This window comes from Salvelinus sp. IW2-2015, linkage group LG25 (assembly GCF_002910315.2).
Source record: "Salvelinus sp. IW2-2015 linkage group LG25, ASM291031v2, whole genome shotgun sequence".
NCBI lineage: Eukaryota > Metazoa > Chordata > Actinopteri > Salmoniformes > Salmonidae > Salvelinus > Salvelinus sp. IW2-2015.
The window spans coordinates 12,155,702-12,169,975 of NC_036865.1; the positions used below are offsets into that span (position 1 = coordinate 12,155,702).

Below are 14,274 nucleotides of genomic sequence, written 5' to 3' on the forward strand. Positions count from 1 at the left end.
CAATCTTGAAGCGTGGAATCTGATTGGTCAGACCAGCATTGTATTGACCTGAGCACGGGAGTTTCCTGTTTTAGTTTCTGTCTATAGGCTGGGAGCAACAAAATGGAGTCATGGTCAGATTTGCCGAAGGCAGGGCGGGGGAGTGCTTTGTATGTCTCGTGGAAGTTCGAGTAGCAATGATCCAGAAAGTTACCAGCTCTTGTCGCGCATTTGATACTCTGATAGAATTTAGGAAGTATGGTTCTTAGATTAGCTTTGCTAAAATCTCCAGCTACAATAAATGCCGCCCCAGGATGTATGGTTTCCAGTTTACATAGAGTCCAGTGAAGTTCTTTCAGGGCCGACGAGGGATCTGCTTGGGGGGATATACCAGGAGACCCTGACGAAGGCCATGCAGCCGAAACGCGTCGKTTTTTTAAAAACGTTGTTTCTATTGAACATGCCATACTAATAAAGGCATTTAAATTAATTATATGACGAGTGCCATGGTCCTCCTTTCTTTTTGATGACCAATTTACCCCTTTTACCAAAGAGCACCTTCTATCTACGAAAATGTACTATTGTGTACCTTATTAGCGCTTCCCTTCCTCCCCTTTCTACTGTATGTAATAACACTTGAGATTTTCTGGGGTAACAATGTAAGAAATAACACATTAAAAAAACAAAATACTGCATAGTTTCCTAAGGACCTGAAGCGAGGCGACCATCTCTGTCGGCGCCATCTTGCAACTGGGTGACTATTATAGACGTCTATTACTAGTTGGTTATGCGTTCCTAAATGTTTATCCCAAACAGTAAATACTGCAATAGAAATTGATGCCACTGACATGAAAGGCACATTCCAGGTTGTAATTCCAATGTGAGATGTGCAGTGCGACTGCAACAAATACAACCTGGTACACAACCGTAGTGATTATAGAGATGGTTATCCGATTGGTTCAGGGTACAGAAGTGTTAATGACACACTCGGGACTCAGCTGTGCTCTGCCTGGTGTGAGTCACACGCACGTGCACACACACACACAATCTTTTTCCCAACACCAGTTCTTTAGCGGTGGTTTGATTGATAGCAGTCCCATGTTTTGCTGTTGTTTTCTCTGGTTCAACTGATGTTTATCTGTTTGCACAGGAAACAGATTGCTCAGGAAATAGCAGACAGTTGAATGTGCAGACACAGGCACGTACAAGACACGACACACGTACAGACACACAACACACACACAACACACACACACACACAACACCACACACACACACACACACACACACACACACACACACACACACACACACCACACACACACACACACACACACACACACACACACACACACACACACACACACACACACACACACACACACACACACACACACACGTCTGGGCTCCTGGCCCAGAATCCCACTCGCCGGCAGTGTGCAGAGATCAAACATTTTACAGTGCAATCTCTGTAAATCAGCCGCTACCCAATGATACACGCGCAAGCTTGTACTCACACACAGTAAACAGACACATACAGACACACACACACACACAAACAAACACACTGAGTCCTGTAATTGTGTACATACTGTGCCTCGTTTCAATAAAGAGCTATGAATAAGCATTGACTGTAGTGTAAAGACAATGTTGCCACCTAGTGGTTAGAGTGGTTGTCTTCTCTGTAATGTGGCACGTTTCCCTGTGCTTCTACAGCCTGGACATGTTGCGGCTTTTCACACAGTAGGTATGGATGTAAGCACAGTATGGGCCTTTACCACCTGACTAAAACATTACCACTCCTGTAACCACTGAGACTTTAGTTTATCTGAATATGGATGAGGCAAAATATGTTCTCCTCCCACATGGGAAAGAGGCATAGGGAGTCTGAGACAATGTGTTTATCAGTGTTCCGAGTACGCTAGCAGAATGAGAAGGGTAGCCATTGTGTTTGGAAAAACGAGAAGCAGACAGCAGACCCATACTGAACTGAAAGTATTGGACTGGGGGAAGAAAATGACCAGTAGCCTTCCTCCAAATTGCTTTACCTGTACAATGTAGTGTTTTAGAGACCTGAAACACACCCACATTCAGTCATACATTACATACTCCAATCAACAGATAAGTTACAGGCCATTGCCAGTTGTTTCTGTAAGCCATCCTTTTTATTAAAACACAAAACATAGTTATTTCAAAGATCCATTGAAGAGTTTATTTCCATAACGCTATATCCACACATTTTTCACATTTGTGTTTTTGCATCAGAAATGATTGCTTATGGTTACCTTCATGTGTGTGTAAACTATTACTATTCTCAGATTTGTATATAATAGATATTAGATGYGTATGAAAATGTGTTTATTTGCAAAACGCTATATATCCATTGTTTAGCTGGAATGGAATGTTCGTGTCCTGTATATTTGACTGTTATATGTGGATGTCTCTCCTAGCTATTTTAATTAAGAGGAATGCACTTACTGTAAGTCACTCTAGATAAGAGCTATTTGCTAAATGACAAAAATGTAAAATGTAAATGTTTTACATACAGATCTCATATTACTGTATTGAATAACTTATTTAGAAAATTAAATAATATTGATGTCACAAAAGTATAATTTGTACATTTCTTTATTAAAAATGTAGTTATTTGTTACATATTTGTTAGCATTTTGCAAAAAAACATGATTATGTGTCTCTCTGAAATGAAAAAGTTATAGATTTTAAACAAATACATGTCTGTCATTGAACAACCACATGCCACGATTAGATAGTGAGAAAACCCACCAATCTCTTTCATAATTTCATTCAACATTAAAAGCTAATTTACCAACTCAGCTCCCATTGAGTAGCCTATTAGGTACTAAAAAGGAAAGACAGATGGAGTGCTGTTTTCAGTTGCTATTAGCTATATTAATCCTTTTGRAATAGCCAGTCAGTCTCTGTTGGGCTCAAGACCCCTTAACAAATTGGTGTTAAAAGGAGTTGAATCAGCAGGACTCTGAGAGCAACATTACAGCTCCCTTCATCACAAGCCCTTTGCTGGCCCAGCATCAACATAACATATTAGTCTGAATTTTAGTCTGAATTTTGGAGCTGGCAGCCAGTGGGGGAGCTGCCTGACACTCTCACCGCTCTGTAATGATTATCCCCAGTGCCCACCCACCTGTGCTCTCAGATAACTAGCACTAATTAAAATGTACTTTGGTAAAATATCAGAGATATTGGCTTTGAATGCTTTTCTTGAGCTGTAAACTGTAGATATGACAGAGGGGATCTCACTATGCAAGATCCACAGAGAAGAGACAGGTTCTATTCTAGGAACATTTACATCCATGTACATTGGTCAATACAGAGTATAGATAGAACATCACATGGATAAACAGTGTCAGACGTTAGTTTTGTGTTTTCCATTGAGGGTAAGCACATTAGATGCTATGAAACAGTAGCCATGTGGCGCATACATAAGCAAACGTTTCCTTTGATAATATACACTGGTCGTTATCGGAAATCATACATACATTGAATTGATTGGAGTACTGATTAGAAGAGCTATTTCACACATAAACACTATTTTTTACAGATGGTCATGATGACTGAACCGGGGTTGTTGTGATTCGTGTGCGTTTTCATGGGTTGGCTCATTCAGCTTGTGCTTAGAACATAGTCTATCACCTTGTTAGCTCTCTGTCAGATTGGGTTGGTTAGTCCTAATATAGCTCTGTCCAGCTGTGCTCTCCGTAGGCCAGGTGAATGGAGGCCCAGCTTTGGAAGACTCAATATCTGCTTCTTTTCATGGAGAGGATGGTGTAGTCACGATAGTAGGGGAGGTTGTGGTGGCACGTGGTGCTGAGAGTCTGTGGTCACATTGACCAGGGCAGTGGTCCGGTCAGGCCAGTCTAGCTGGTTTCAGAAAGCATGGCCAGCACTGTGTCGGCCTGTGTGGCTACGTTGGTGCTGGAGTGACCAGAGAGCTTGTTGAGCGTCTCCTTCAGGTTAAGAGATTCCATTTCTTCCTTCATCAAGCCTAAGAGGGAGGAGTATAGAGACAAAGACAAAGAGAGAGAGTGAGAGACAGAAAAAAGGAGCGAGAGAACATGTGTGTGGCTGTAGGTGTGGGTGTGGGTATGGGTATGGGTGTGGGTGAGGGTGTGGGTGTGGGTGCACGTGCGTGCGTGGGGTACCTACTGGAGTTGGCCAGGCTGCAGATAAGCCCTAGGGCACTGAACTTGAACTCCACCGTCCCCACTGGGTCATCCAGCATCTTCTGCAGTGTGGGCAAGAGCTCTGCCTCTCGGAATGATTCCTGCATGGAGGCTGGAAAACAGAAGGACATGTCACACGCACACACGCAAGGAGTGTATAATTAGTATAACCTAAAAAGAGCATACAGTAATCACCATTGTAAAATATAAGCTGATATTATTACATTGTATATTATTACATGCTGACATAATATATACAGATATTATTGCAAATCTATTTATTTTGGTTTCTGTCAGTAAACCTGTATCTAGCTACGTTCTGTCAGTAAACCTGTATCTAGCTACGTTCTGTCAGTAAACCTGTATCTAGCTACGTTCTGTCCAGTCCTAAGGATACTTATAATGTATTATCTCTCCCTCGGATTGCTTAAAGGATAGTAGAATCCTCACCCGATGTCATGGCAGATCACGTAGGCACCGGGCTTCATTTCTGCATGATCAATGTTCACTGGTTCCATGGAATGGTGTCGCACCCATCTGCTTTGGTTACAGCTTAATGACTTCCTTAAGAAGTCCGTATGGAGAGAATCACTCTCTTAAGAGATATCTTACACCACAATAAGTATGTATTCCTCATCGTGTGTGTAGTGTGTGTTGCGTGTTGTGTGTTGGGTGCGTGGTGTGTGTTTCTGTGTTGTGGTTGGGTTGTGTGTGTGTGGTGTCTGTGTGTGTGTGTGTTGGCTCGTGGTGTGTGTGTGTTTTGTGTGTTGTGTGTTGCATGGTACTCCCGGCACGCTGTCCTAACCTAAGGGCACCGGAGCCGTGGCCTCTCCCTGACCCTCATGCTATCGCTCACGTGCATCCACACCACTTCAAACTGCATCCCTCGTCCTCAACAATACCTCATCTTTTACCTCTAGCTCTAACTGCACTTGCATTCTTCTCTGTCAGAAGTGATGACTATAGCTAGCTGCTCCTCTATGCGAGCCCGCTTTTTCTAAGCGAGTCGTAGCGATGCTCTCAGTAGACTCGTATGTCTCCCCCCTCGGTCGTAGATAGATATGTCTATCAGTCCGCCCGCGAAGCTCTAGTATTTGAGAGCTGAAGTATCGTTAGACAGGGATAGAGAGAGACAGAAACCAACCAGTTAGTGGAGAGCCAACGAGAAGAGACGAGTATCCAATTCCCTGACTGACTCGAGAGAGAGAGTAGGAAAGACGGACCATTGACTTGGAAGAGGTAATCAGATGAGCCACCGGTTTTGTGATGGGAGTGTGGTGAGGAGCGATCGGGGGAAGTCGGGAGGTGGGGAGACACGGACTGAGACCCAGATGGCCAGAGGAGAGAGAGAAATGGGGGGAAAAGAACACATGAAAGGATTAGAAGTGAGAAAGCAGACTCAGAGTGGTGTTCCCTTTATAGGAGTGTTTTACCTCAGTAGACTACAGTAATCAAGGAGCAGCAGTCTGCAATTTACGCTGTACAGGTCATAGTAGTGCCTGTGGTGGATTTTATATCCCACATACAGTGTAATAGGCTGTGATTCCAACGTGCCTTTGGACATAGAATAATTTTACAGCATCTACTGGGCTGAAATAACTATCCTATAAGGTGGTTGGTGGTAGGAACAACAAGCCCTGTTTCTTAGTTTATCATAGATAAATGCATTTGCATAAAGATAAATGCATTTGACCTATGTGATTTTAGTTTAGTCACATTACAGTATAACCAGACTTCTACATTAAGCACACATCCCATTCTCTTTCACCATACACCTTTCCCACGAACCTTGTCCATCCACCACATGCGCAGGGTGCCCAGCAGTTTGAACTGCACTGGGGCATGTCAGAGCGCAGCAAGGTCCTGATTTCTCGATCACCCCGTCCTCCAGCATCCTTACCTTATTACTGGCTGAAACACCAGGGAGAAGAAGGGTCACAGTGGTCTCAGAGCTGAGAGTCCTCGCGTGTAAGAAAGCTTACAAAGATAACACATTAGTCATGAAATTCCCGCTGCCAGTTTGTCATTCAGTGGTGTGGTTCAGTGGGTCAGTTTTGTGTGTGTGTGTCTGTGTGTGCGTCACGTGTTGTTTGTGGTTATCCATCCTACTAGTACCTGGGATCGCCAGCGTTTCTTGAGCGCACTCATCCGGCATGGTACGACACGTCCCTTCGTCCACATGCTGCTCCAGTAGTCAGGATATAGAACCACCCCTAACTCCAACATCTTCCACAGTTACTCAGTCGCAGAGGGTCGAAAGAGAGAGAGAGAGAAGAGAGAGAGAGAGAGAGAGAGAGAGAAGAGAGAGAAGAGAGAGAGAGAGGAGAGAGAGAGAGAGAGAAGAGAATAGAGAGAAGAGAGAGAGAGAGAGAGAGAGAGAGAGAGAGAGAGAGAGAGAGAGAGAGAAAAGATACAGAGAGAGAAAGGTGAAGAGAGGTTATAAGGTAATAGAATATGAATATAGACATGGGCTAAGAACATCAGAGACTGAGGAGAATCAATTCTCAAAACTAAAGCAGTCAATCTGAAGGCATTTCGTCATCTCACCATTCCTGGCAAAGTTGGCGATGGCCAGGGCTCCAGACAGTTGCAGCTGAGTGTTGGAGGACTGCAGCCAAGAGAGTACATCCCGGTACACCACCCCCGTGCCCTCGCCAAAACACTTCTGCATGGACTCATCTAATGCACCAAACACAGCACACAGGGACAGGCAGCACATCAAACTAGTCAGTCACCAATCATCCATATTTCATTTAGCAAAGAAATCGAAACAGATAAAAGACAAATAAACCAGAAAACCACATATCATCATCACCAACACTTCGCATGAGCTGATTTTTATGAATACAAATGTGATTCTTAGTCTGAGAGTATCTTTGCTCGATTACATTCGGAATCAAACATCAATCAAATTGAGTGATGTGAGCTGACAGACAGTGAAGGGGTGTGGGTGAGGAGGCATGGACTATGGGGTTATGGGGGAGAACCAGAGGGATTCCGGTGCCTCCAGGTCAGGTTGAGTTCCTTACCTCCCAGCAGGAGGGAAACGATGAGGTTAGAGGCGATCTTGATGCTGCAGAGGTCATGGGGGTCAGAGCCACCCTGTAGCCCCCGAATCATCTCGGACAGAGCCTCAGGAACCCCCGACTCCACAAACTGCAGCTTCAGAACATCTGACAACAGCAGCACAGGAGGAGTGTGTTAGTCTGAGCACACATTCATTCAACCCTCCATGTGAAAAGCTTAAACCTCACTTGCAGCCTATTTAATCTCATCCGTGTCTGTATAAATGATCATCATTTGAATGACCACATTTCAGGCCCTTGCCCAGATGTACCACTCTCTCCCAGTGATCCCAGAACCTCCAGTATGATGTGTCTTCTCTCTGCGTCAGTAGCCCGTTTTAGCTGAGCCGTCAGCACCTCCGCCACGCCCACCTCTACCAGAGCCTCCCGCGTCGTGTCTGCAGGGGTCAGAGGCCACATATTTGAATTGACACCTTTATCTAACCAAGCCTGTTTAAGAAACAATTCTCATTCACAGATAAGAATGTGAGAAAAACAATAACTGGTTCAACTCAGTATACACAGTCTCCAAGTAAACAAATGAGACAAGCACACCATTTTCGTTCAGAATTGTAACCAAAAACGAACAGGCTTTCCTCCCCACTGGCTACAGGGGTCAATTCAACGTCTATTCCGTGTTGGTTCAACATAATGTCATTGAAATATCGTGGAAACAACATTGATTCAACCAGTGTGTGCCCAGTGGGTTCTCTCTGTGACCCTGTCTAGAGTATACTAAAGTTCCTCTGGCGTTCCTCACCCATGTCGGCCAGGTTACAGAGGGCCAGCAGACACACGTTTACCAGTGGGTCGTTCTCTAGGTTCTCCCTCATGATGGCCACCAGCCTGGGGATCACCCCACACTGCACCAGCTGATCCTGCTGGGCCGCTGAGAGAGGGAGGAGGAGAGGGATAAAAGGGGAAGGGAGAGAAGGAGGTAGAGAGTAATGGAGTGAGACTGAGATAAATAGACTTGGAGAGGTGGAGGCACACACAGCAAATCCATCAGGACAAGCATTGCGTAGTAAGATTACATATTCATTTAGTAGGCAGATTCAGGTTCAGATTCATCCTATCACTGCAGGTAAAGCCTGATTCCCCCTGGGAAGGGCCTGCGAGAGTCAGTCCCACTCACTGTTGTCGAAGCAGATGCGTCCGATGGCTCTGCCAGTGTGGAGCAGCAGCTCCTCGTCTGCACTGTTCAGCAGGGGCACCAGAACCGTCACCAGCCCAGCATCAATGCACGGGTCCCTCACCGCCGCTGGAACACAGGGACAGCATTTCCTCAATCTCTGTTTGTACCCACAGTAAGCCTATGGCATTGTTGTGTTTGTAAACGGAGGACTGGATCTTGGTAGATGCAAATAGAAAGTAGTCATTTTTAGTTCAGGGAGCGGTTCTTACAGAATGCACATACTGTAAGTCAGTGGCAGAAGTTCTGCTTTATGCATAGAAAAATGCATAGATTAAAGAACAAAGGATAGTGAAGGAAGCAGAGGGCACATCAGTAACATATATTATGCATAGATATCATCTACACAAAGCTAATTAAAATAGCACATTAGCATAACTTCTTTTGAAAGGGCACTTTGAACCTCAAGTGCCCACTGGGCACACAATGGTTGAATCAACGTTGTTTCCATGTCATTTCAATGAAATGACATTGAACCAATGTGGAATAGTAGTTGAATTAACGTCTGTGCCCAGTGGGTACACAGTAGAGGTCATGAATATTAGTTGATAGGTAATGAGTAGGAGCAGGTGAGGTAGCACAGAGACCACTTTTCTGTCAAAACTGTCCATCAATGGTAATAGTTTGATTGCAGCCAGAAAATAAAATCAACTTATTTTATTTTAATCAGTGAGTCTTTCAAACACAGTGTGAGTCAGAGTAGTTGTGATTAAGGGCTTGGTTCTCTCCATTAAACTCAGATTGGTATTCATGCCCCCTGTTCCTCTGTCTTGTGGGCTGGCATCTCATCTCACCTTCCCTGGCCATTTCTGCCACCACCAACGCCACTTGGTTGGTGAGAGGACTCTTCACCCTGAGGGACTGGGCTAAGATGGGAAGGATCCCACTGGAGGCGATCTCCTCAGCAGCACCCTTCCCTGGGGACAGATCATACACATACTTACAGTGGGGCAAAAAAGTACTTAGTCAGCCACCAATTGTGCAAGTTCTCCCACTTAAAAAGATGAGAGAGGCCTGTAATTTTCATCATAGGTACACTTCAACTATGACAGACAAAATGAGAAAAAAAATCCAGAAAATCACATTGTAGGATTTTTAATGAATTTATTTGCAAATTATGGTGGAAAATAAGTATTCTCAAATGGATTGAGGTCTGGGCTTTGACTTGGCCATTCCAACACATTTAAATGTTTCCGCTTAAACCACTCGAGTGTTGCTTTAGGGTCATTGTCCTGCTGGAAGGTGAACCTCCATCCCAGTCTCAAATCTCTGGAAGACTGAAACAGGTTTCCCTCAAGAATTTCCCTGTATTTAGTGCCATCCATCATTCCTTCAATTCTGACCAGTTTCCCAGTCCCTGCCGATGAAAAACATCCCCACAGCATAATGCTGCCACCACCATGCCTCACTGTGGGGATAGTGTTCTCAGGGTGATGATAGGTGTTGAGTTTGCGCCAGACATTTTCCTTGATGGCCAAAAAGCAAAATTTTWGTCTCATCTGACCAGAGAACCTTATTCCATATGTTTGRGGAGTCTCCCACATGCCTTTTGGCGAACACCAAACGTGTTTGCTTATTATTTTTTATTTAGCAATGGCTTTTTTCTGGACACTCTTCCGTAAAGCCCAGATTTGTGGAGTGTAGGGCTTAAAGTGGTCCTATGGACAGATACTCCAATCTCCGGTGTGGAGCTTTGCAGCTCCTTCAGGGTTATCTTTGGTTTCTTTGTTGCCTCTCTGATTAATGCCCTCCTTGCCTGGTCTGTGAGTTTTGGTGGGCGGCCCTCTCTTGGCAGGTTTGTTGTGGTGACATATTCTTGACATTTTTTAATAATGGATTTAATGGTGCTCCGTGGGATGTTCAAAGTTTCTGATATTTTGTATAACCCAACCCTGATCTGTACTTTTCCACAACTTTGTCCCTGACCTGTTTGGAGAGCTCCTTGGTCTTCATGGTGCCACTTGCTTGGTGGTGCCCCTTGCTTGGTGGTGTTGCAGACTCTGGGGCCTTTCAGAACAGGTGTATATATACTGAGATCATGTGACAGATCATGTGACACTTAGATTGCACACAGGTGGACTTTATTTAACTACTTACAGTATGTGACTTAATTGGTTGCACCAGATCTTATTTAGAAGCTTCATAGCAAAGGGGGTGAAAACATATGCACGCACCACTTTTCCATTTTAATTTATTTATATTTTTTGAAACAAGTCATTTTTTAAATTTTACTTCACCAATTTGGACTATTTTGTGTATGTCCATTACATGAAATCCAAATAAAATAGCAAAATAGCAAAATAGGAAAAATGACAAAGGGGATGAATACTTTTGCAAGGCACTGTATATGGATATATATATTTACCATAAAATATATGGGGGATTGGAAATGATGCAGACAATTACATTGATGGAAGCAACAATCTATCCACAATATTAAAGCTGATCCACCCCTTCTCTTTGATGAGACTGATCCTCCTCTCCTCTCTCCGATTAACAGTGACTCTAAACCATCTGTGATGTCAAGAGAAGACCGGAGAGAGAAACTAAAATAGAATCCTCCTCTGTTGAGCTTGGGAGGGAGATTCATTGTGATTATTAAAGCAGCAAGATGCAATAGACACAGAGGAAGACTTAATGTTAGTATTTCTCCTTTCAGAGAATGTCACAACAGCCGAGGAGGCAGCTCAGGTTGTCAGGCACTAGGCCGCGCTGCTATGGTAACGTTCCCTTGCCCGTTTTTGAGGAGAACCAAATGTGGCTGCTTGTGCACAGTGCAACCTCATATAAATTGGATATTTGCCGAACCAGAAAGAGGGAGAGCTGGAGAATAACCTGACCTGTCACTCTCACACTTCCTTCCTTTAATTCTTAAGACCCCCCCCCCCCCCCCCCGCCTCCATAGCACTGTGATGTTTCATGAATACAGATGAGAAACAGCAGGGGTGTTCTGAACACTGCTGTACCTGTCTCTTATACACATCTAGATGTGTATAAGAGACAGCTCCATAGCACTGTGATGTTTCATGAATACAGATGAGAAACAGCAGGGGTGTTCTGAACACTGCTGTAACACTCAGTCTTTTTATAACTGAAGATGTGTGCCGAGACTACGTCAGGCATCCAAAATATGATAAAAAAAGAGAACGTTTGTGCCTCAGCCCAGCAAATCAAAAAAGGGGTGAACGATAGATCCCTAAACAACATGATAAATATGCTGAGATAATTGAAGCTGAGACGATATATCGTTTCTAAATGCACTGGCCTTGCTTACCATGGCCAAAGCAATGTCATAAAAGCTAACTGCTGGGAACAGGACAGGAGTGAGATTGATGAATCAGAGGTCAGTGTCTACTGGTGTGTGTAGAGTGGTGTGTGTATAGAGTGGTGTGTGTAGAGTGGTGTGTGTGTAGAGTGGTGTGTGTATAGAGTGGTGTGTGTATAGAGTGGTGTGTATAGAGTGGTGTGTGTAGAGTGGTGTGTGGTGTGTGGTCAGTTTGGTAGAGCATGGCGCTTGCAACGCCAGGGTTGTGGGTTCAATTCCCACGGGGGGCCAGGATGAATATGTATGACTTTCCAATGTGTAAGTCGCTCTGGATAAGGCGTCTGCTAAATGACTTAAATGTAGTGGTGTGTGTGTGTGTGTGTGTGTGGTGTGGTGTGTGTGTGTGTGTGTGTGTGTGTGTGTGTGTGCGTGTGTGTGTGTGTGTGTGTGTGTTGTGTTGTGTTGGTGTTGTGTTGCTGTGTGTGTGTGTGTGTGTGTGTGTGTAGTACAAACTCACTCTTCTCCAGTAGCACAGCCAGCAGGGTGTCCAGATGAGGCTTCAACTCCTGCTCTACCAGCTCGGTGCTCACGCTGATGGCACTCAACGCCTCTGTCAGAGAGTCTGCAACACATGCACGCACACACATTGTATATTAGTCACATCCTCCTGCAGAACAACTACACTGCTTACATGTACTACATAATATTTCTGTAGAAACAATACATGCCGGTTCTGTACATTCTGATGTTGTACACTGTACACACCCACACAAAAACATCTACACTGAAACCCCTCATGAATCTTCAGGCTATTCCAATCTCAAAGTGGCTTGCCAATGCGCATACACGTCAGTACTGGTATAAATGAATTGCATTCATCATGCTGCCTACTGTCAATAAATGCAAACCCAACACAAGCTACAATAAAGGTGCTTTTCTGTGAATTCTGGATATTTCTAGTGACTCCCCCAAACACACTGCAGTGATCGCAAATAAATGTTGCTGCAATGCACCTCAGCAATACATGTTGGCACATACTGTATAGGACCAGAGTCACATGAAGATATGAATACACAGGCAGAGAGATCAAGTCGCATCATGCCGTTTTACATCAGAGATTGCAAGGGATGTCTGGCAATGGTGTCCCCCGTGCCAGAGACTAGGGAGAGAAGGAGGGGAAGGTGTGTGTGTACATCATTTCTCTAACATGCCTCTGTCCCCTCCAGCTAGCAAATATCTGACCGCTTGGTGCACGACAGTGTTTGGTCACGCCACACACTTTTCTGCTTGAGGATGTTGTTGTGACAGGGGACACAGTGTGCGTGGGTGCGGCACGTGTGCATGGGGGCGGTCTCGCCATTCAGGCTCTCCATTGGTCTCCCCATATAGTCTACTTGTAGACTAATCAAAGAGTTGTCATACAATACTTTGGAGCCAAGACTGTTATTGATTACTATAGTCTTGGCCGTAAATCCCTTTCCAACTTAATTTAACCGATCTGAAAATAAAGCCATATGAACAAAAAAAAGAGCCTAGAACCCTTAATTTGAGAGCAGAGAGAAAGAGAGAAAGAGAGAGAGAGAGAAAGGCAGAGCCTAGTCAATGTGTGGGTGTGACCATCAGCTGTCCACTGTGCTGTTCTGTTGACACACTTTCTGAGCAGCGCCACAGAGAGAGTCACAGCACAGAGGGCGTCACAGCACAGAGAGAGTCACAGCACAGAGAGCATCACAGCACAGAGAGAGTCACAGCACAGAGAGCGTCACAGCACAGAGAGTAATCACTTTGGCTAATCCCTGGTAAGCAGTGTGGAAATAGAGTCTGCAGTGGGGGGCTATCAGGGTTATATGCACAGTGTCAATTATCATACAGACCCCCATTTCCCTGTTTCCATTTGTCAGTCAGTGTGTGTGTGTATATGTGTGTGCGTGTCTAGACAGGGGAAATGCTGCCTACAGCAGAGTGTTAATCTGTCCCACCGAGCGATATAGGAACCCCCCCATGGTCCTTATTGCCACTGACATCCCACCAACAGCCCACTGGGCACAGACATCAATTTCATTGAAATGACGTGGAAACGATGTTGATTCAACCAGAGGGAATGCGCTTCCATTTAGACATTTCCAGCCCTACAGGCTCTCTGTCCACTCCTCTCCCCGTCGCCAGGGTTTCTACGGCAACAGCCCCCTGCTACCTTTGTCTATCCCAACAGGCTCACCTGAGCTGGTAATGTCAGCCTATGTTTCTATGACCTTTGAACACAAGACAGGAAAGGAAAACTCCTTGTCTCCTGGAGTCTAGCCTGAGCTACGTCCTTGTCGATCCCTACTGCACTGTACATCCCCACCCGGCTCCAAATATTGTCAACGCCTCCATTGCTAAACGCACTCATTGGCATGCACACGCTGTAAGGGAGGATTTCAGAAAGGTTTTTTTTACTCACCCATGTCGGCCATGGTTGCAGGTCGGCAGGCGCTCACTCTGTCTCCCTAGGATTCTTTCCCGTCTCCCTGGCTGTGTGTGTGTGTGTGTGTGTGTGTGTGTGTGTGTGTGTGTGTGTGTGTGTGTGTG

The 14,274-nt window shown here is 44.8% G+C and overlaps 1 protein-coding gene across 1 annotated transcript; it reads right to left on the bottom strand.

Moving 5' to 3' along the window:
* Positions 1 to 2,591: 2,591 nt before the first annotated feature.
* LOC111951706 (rap1 GTPase-GDP dissociation stimulator 1) lies at positions 2,592 to 14,274 on the bottom strand. Its single transcript, XM_023969916.2, has 11 exons — positions 14,147 to 14,274; positions 12,221 to 12,325; positions 9,233 to 9,355; positions 8,382 to 8,507; positions 8,007 to 8,135; positions 7,519 to 7,644; positions 7,211 to 7,354; positions 6,729 to 6,860; positions 5,970 to 6,092; positions 4,165 to 4,341; positions 2,592 to 4,003 (listed from the first exon to the last, which is right to left on the bottom strand). The coding sequence occupies exons 1-11, from the start codon at positions 14,157 to 14,159 to the stop codon at positions 3,876 to 3,878; spliced, it is 1,326 nt and encodes a 441-aa protein (XP_023825684.2). The 5' UTR covers positions 14,160 to 14,274; the 3' UTR covers positions 2,592 to 3,875.

Coding starts and splice junctions, on each gene's coding strand:
- LOC111951706 (XM_023969916.2), bottom strand. Junction 8,508..9,232: donor GGCAGAAATGGCCAGGGAAG/GTGAGATGAGAT, acceptor CCTGTGTTCCAG/CGGCGGTGAGGGACCCGTGC. Junction 7,355..7,518: donor GGGATCACTGGGAGAGAGTG/GTACATCTGGGC, acceptor TGCTGTTGTCAG/ATGTTCTGAAGCTGCAGTTT.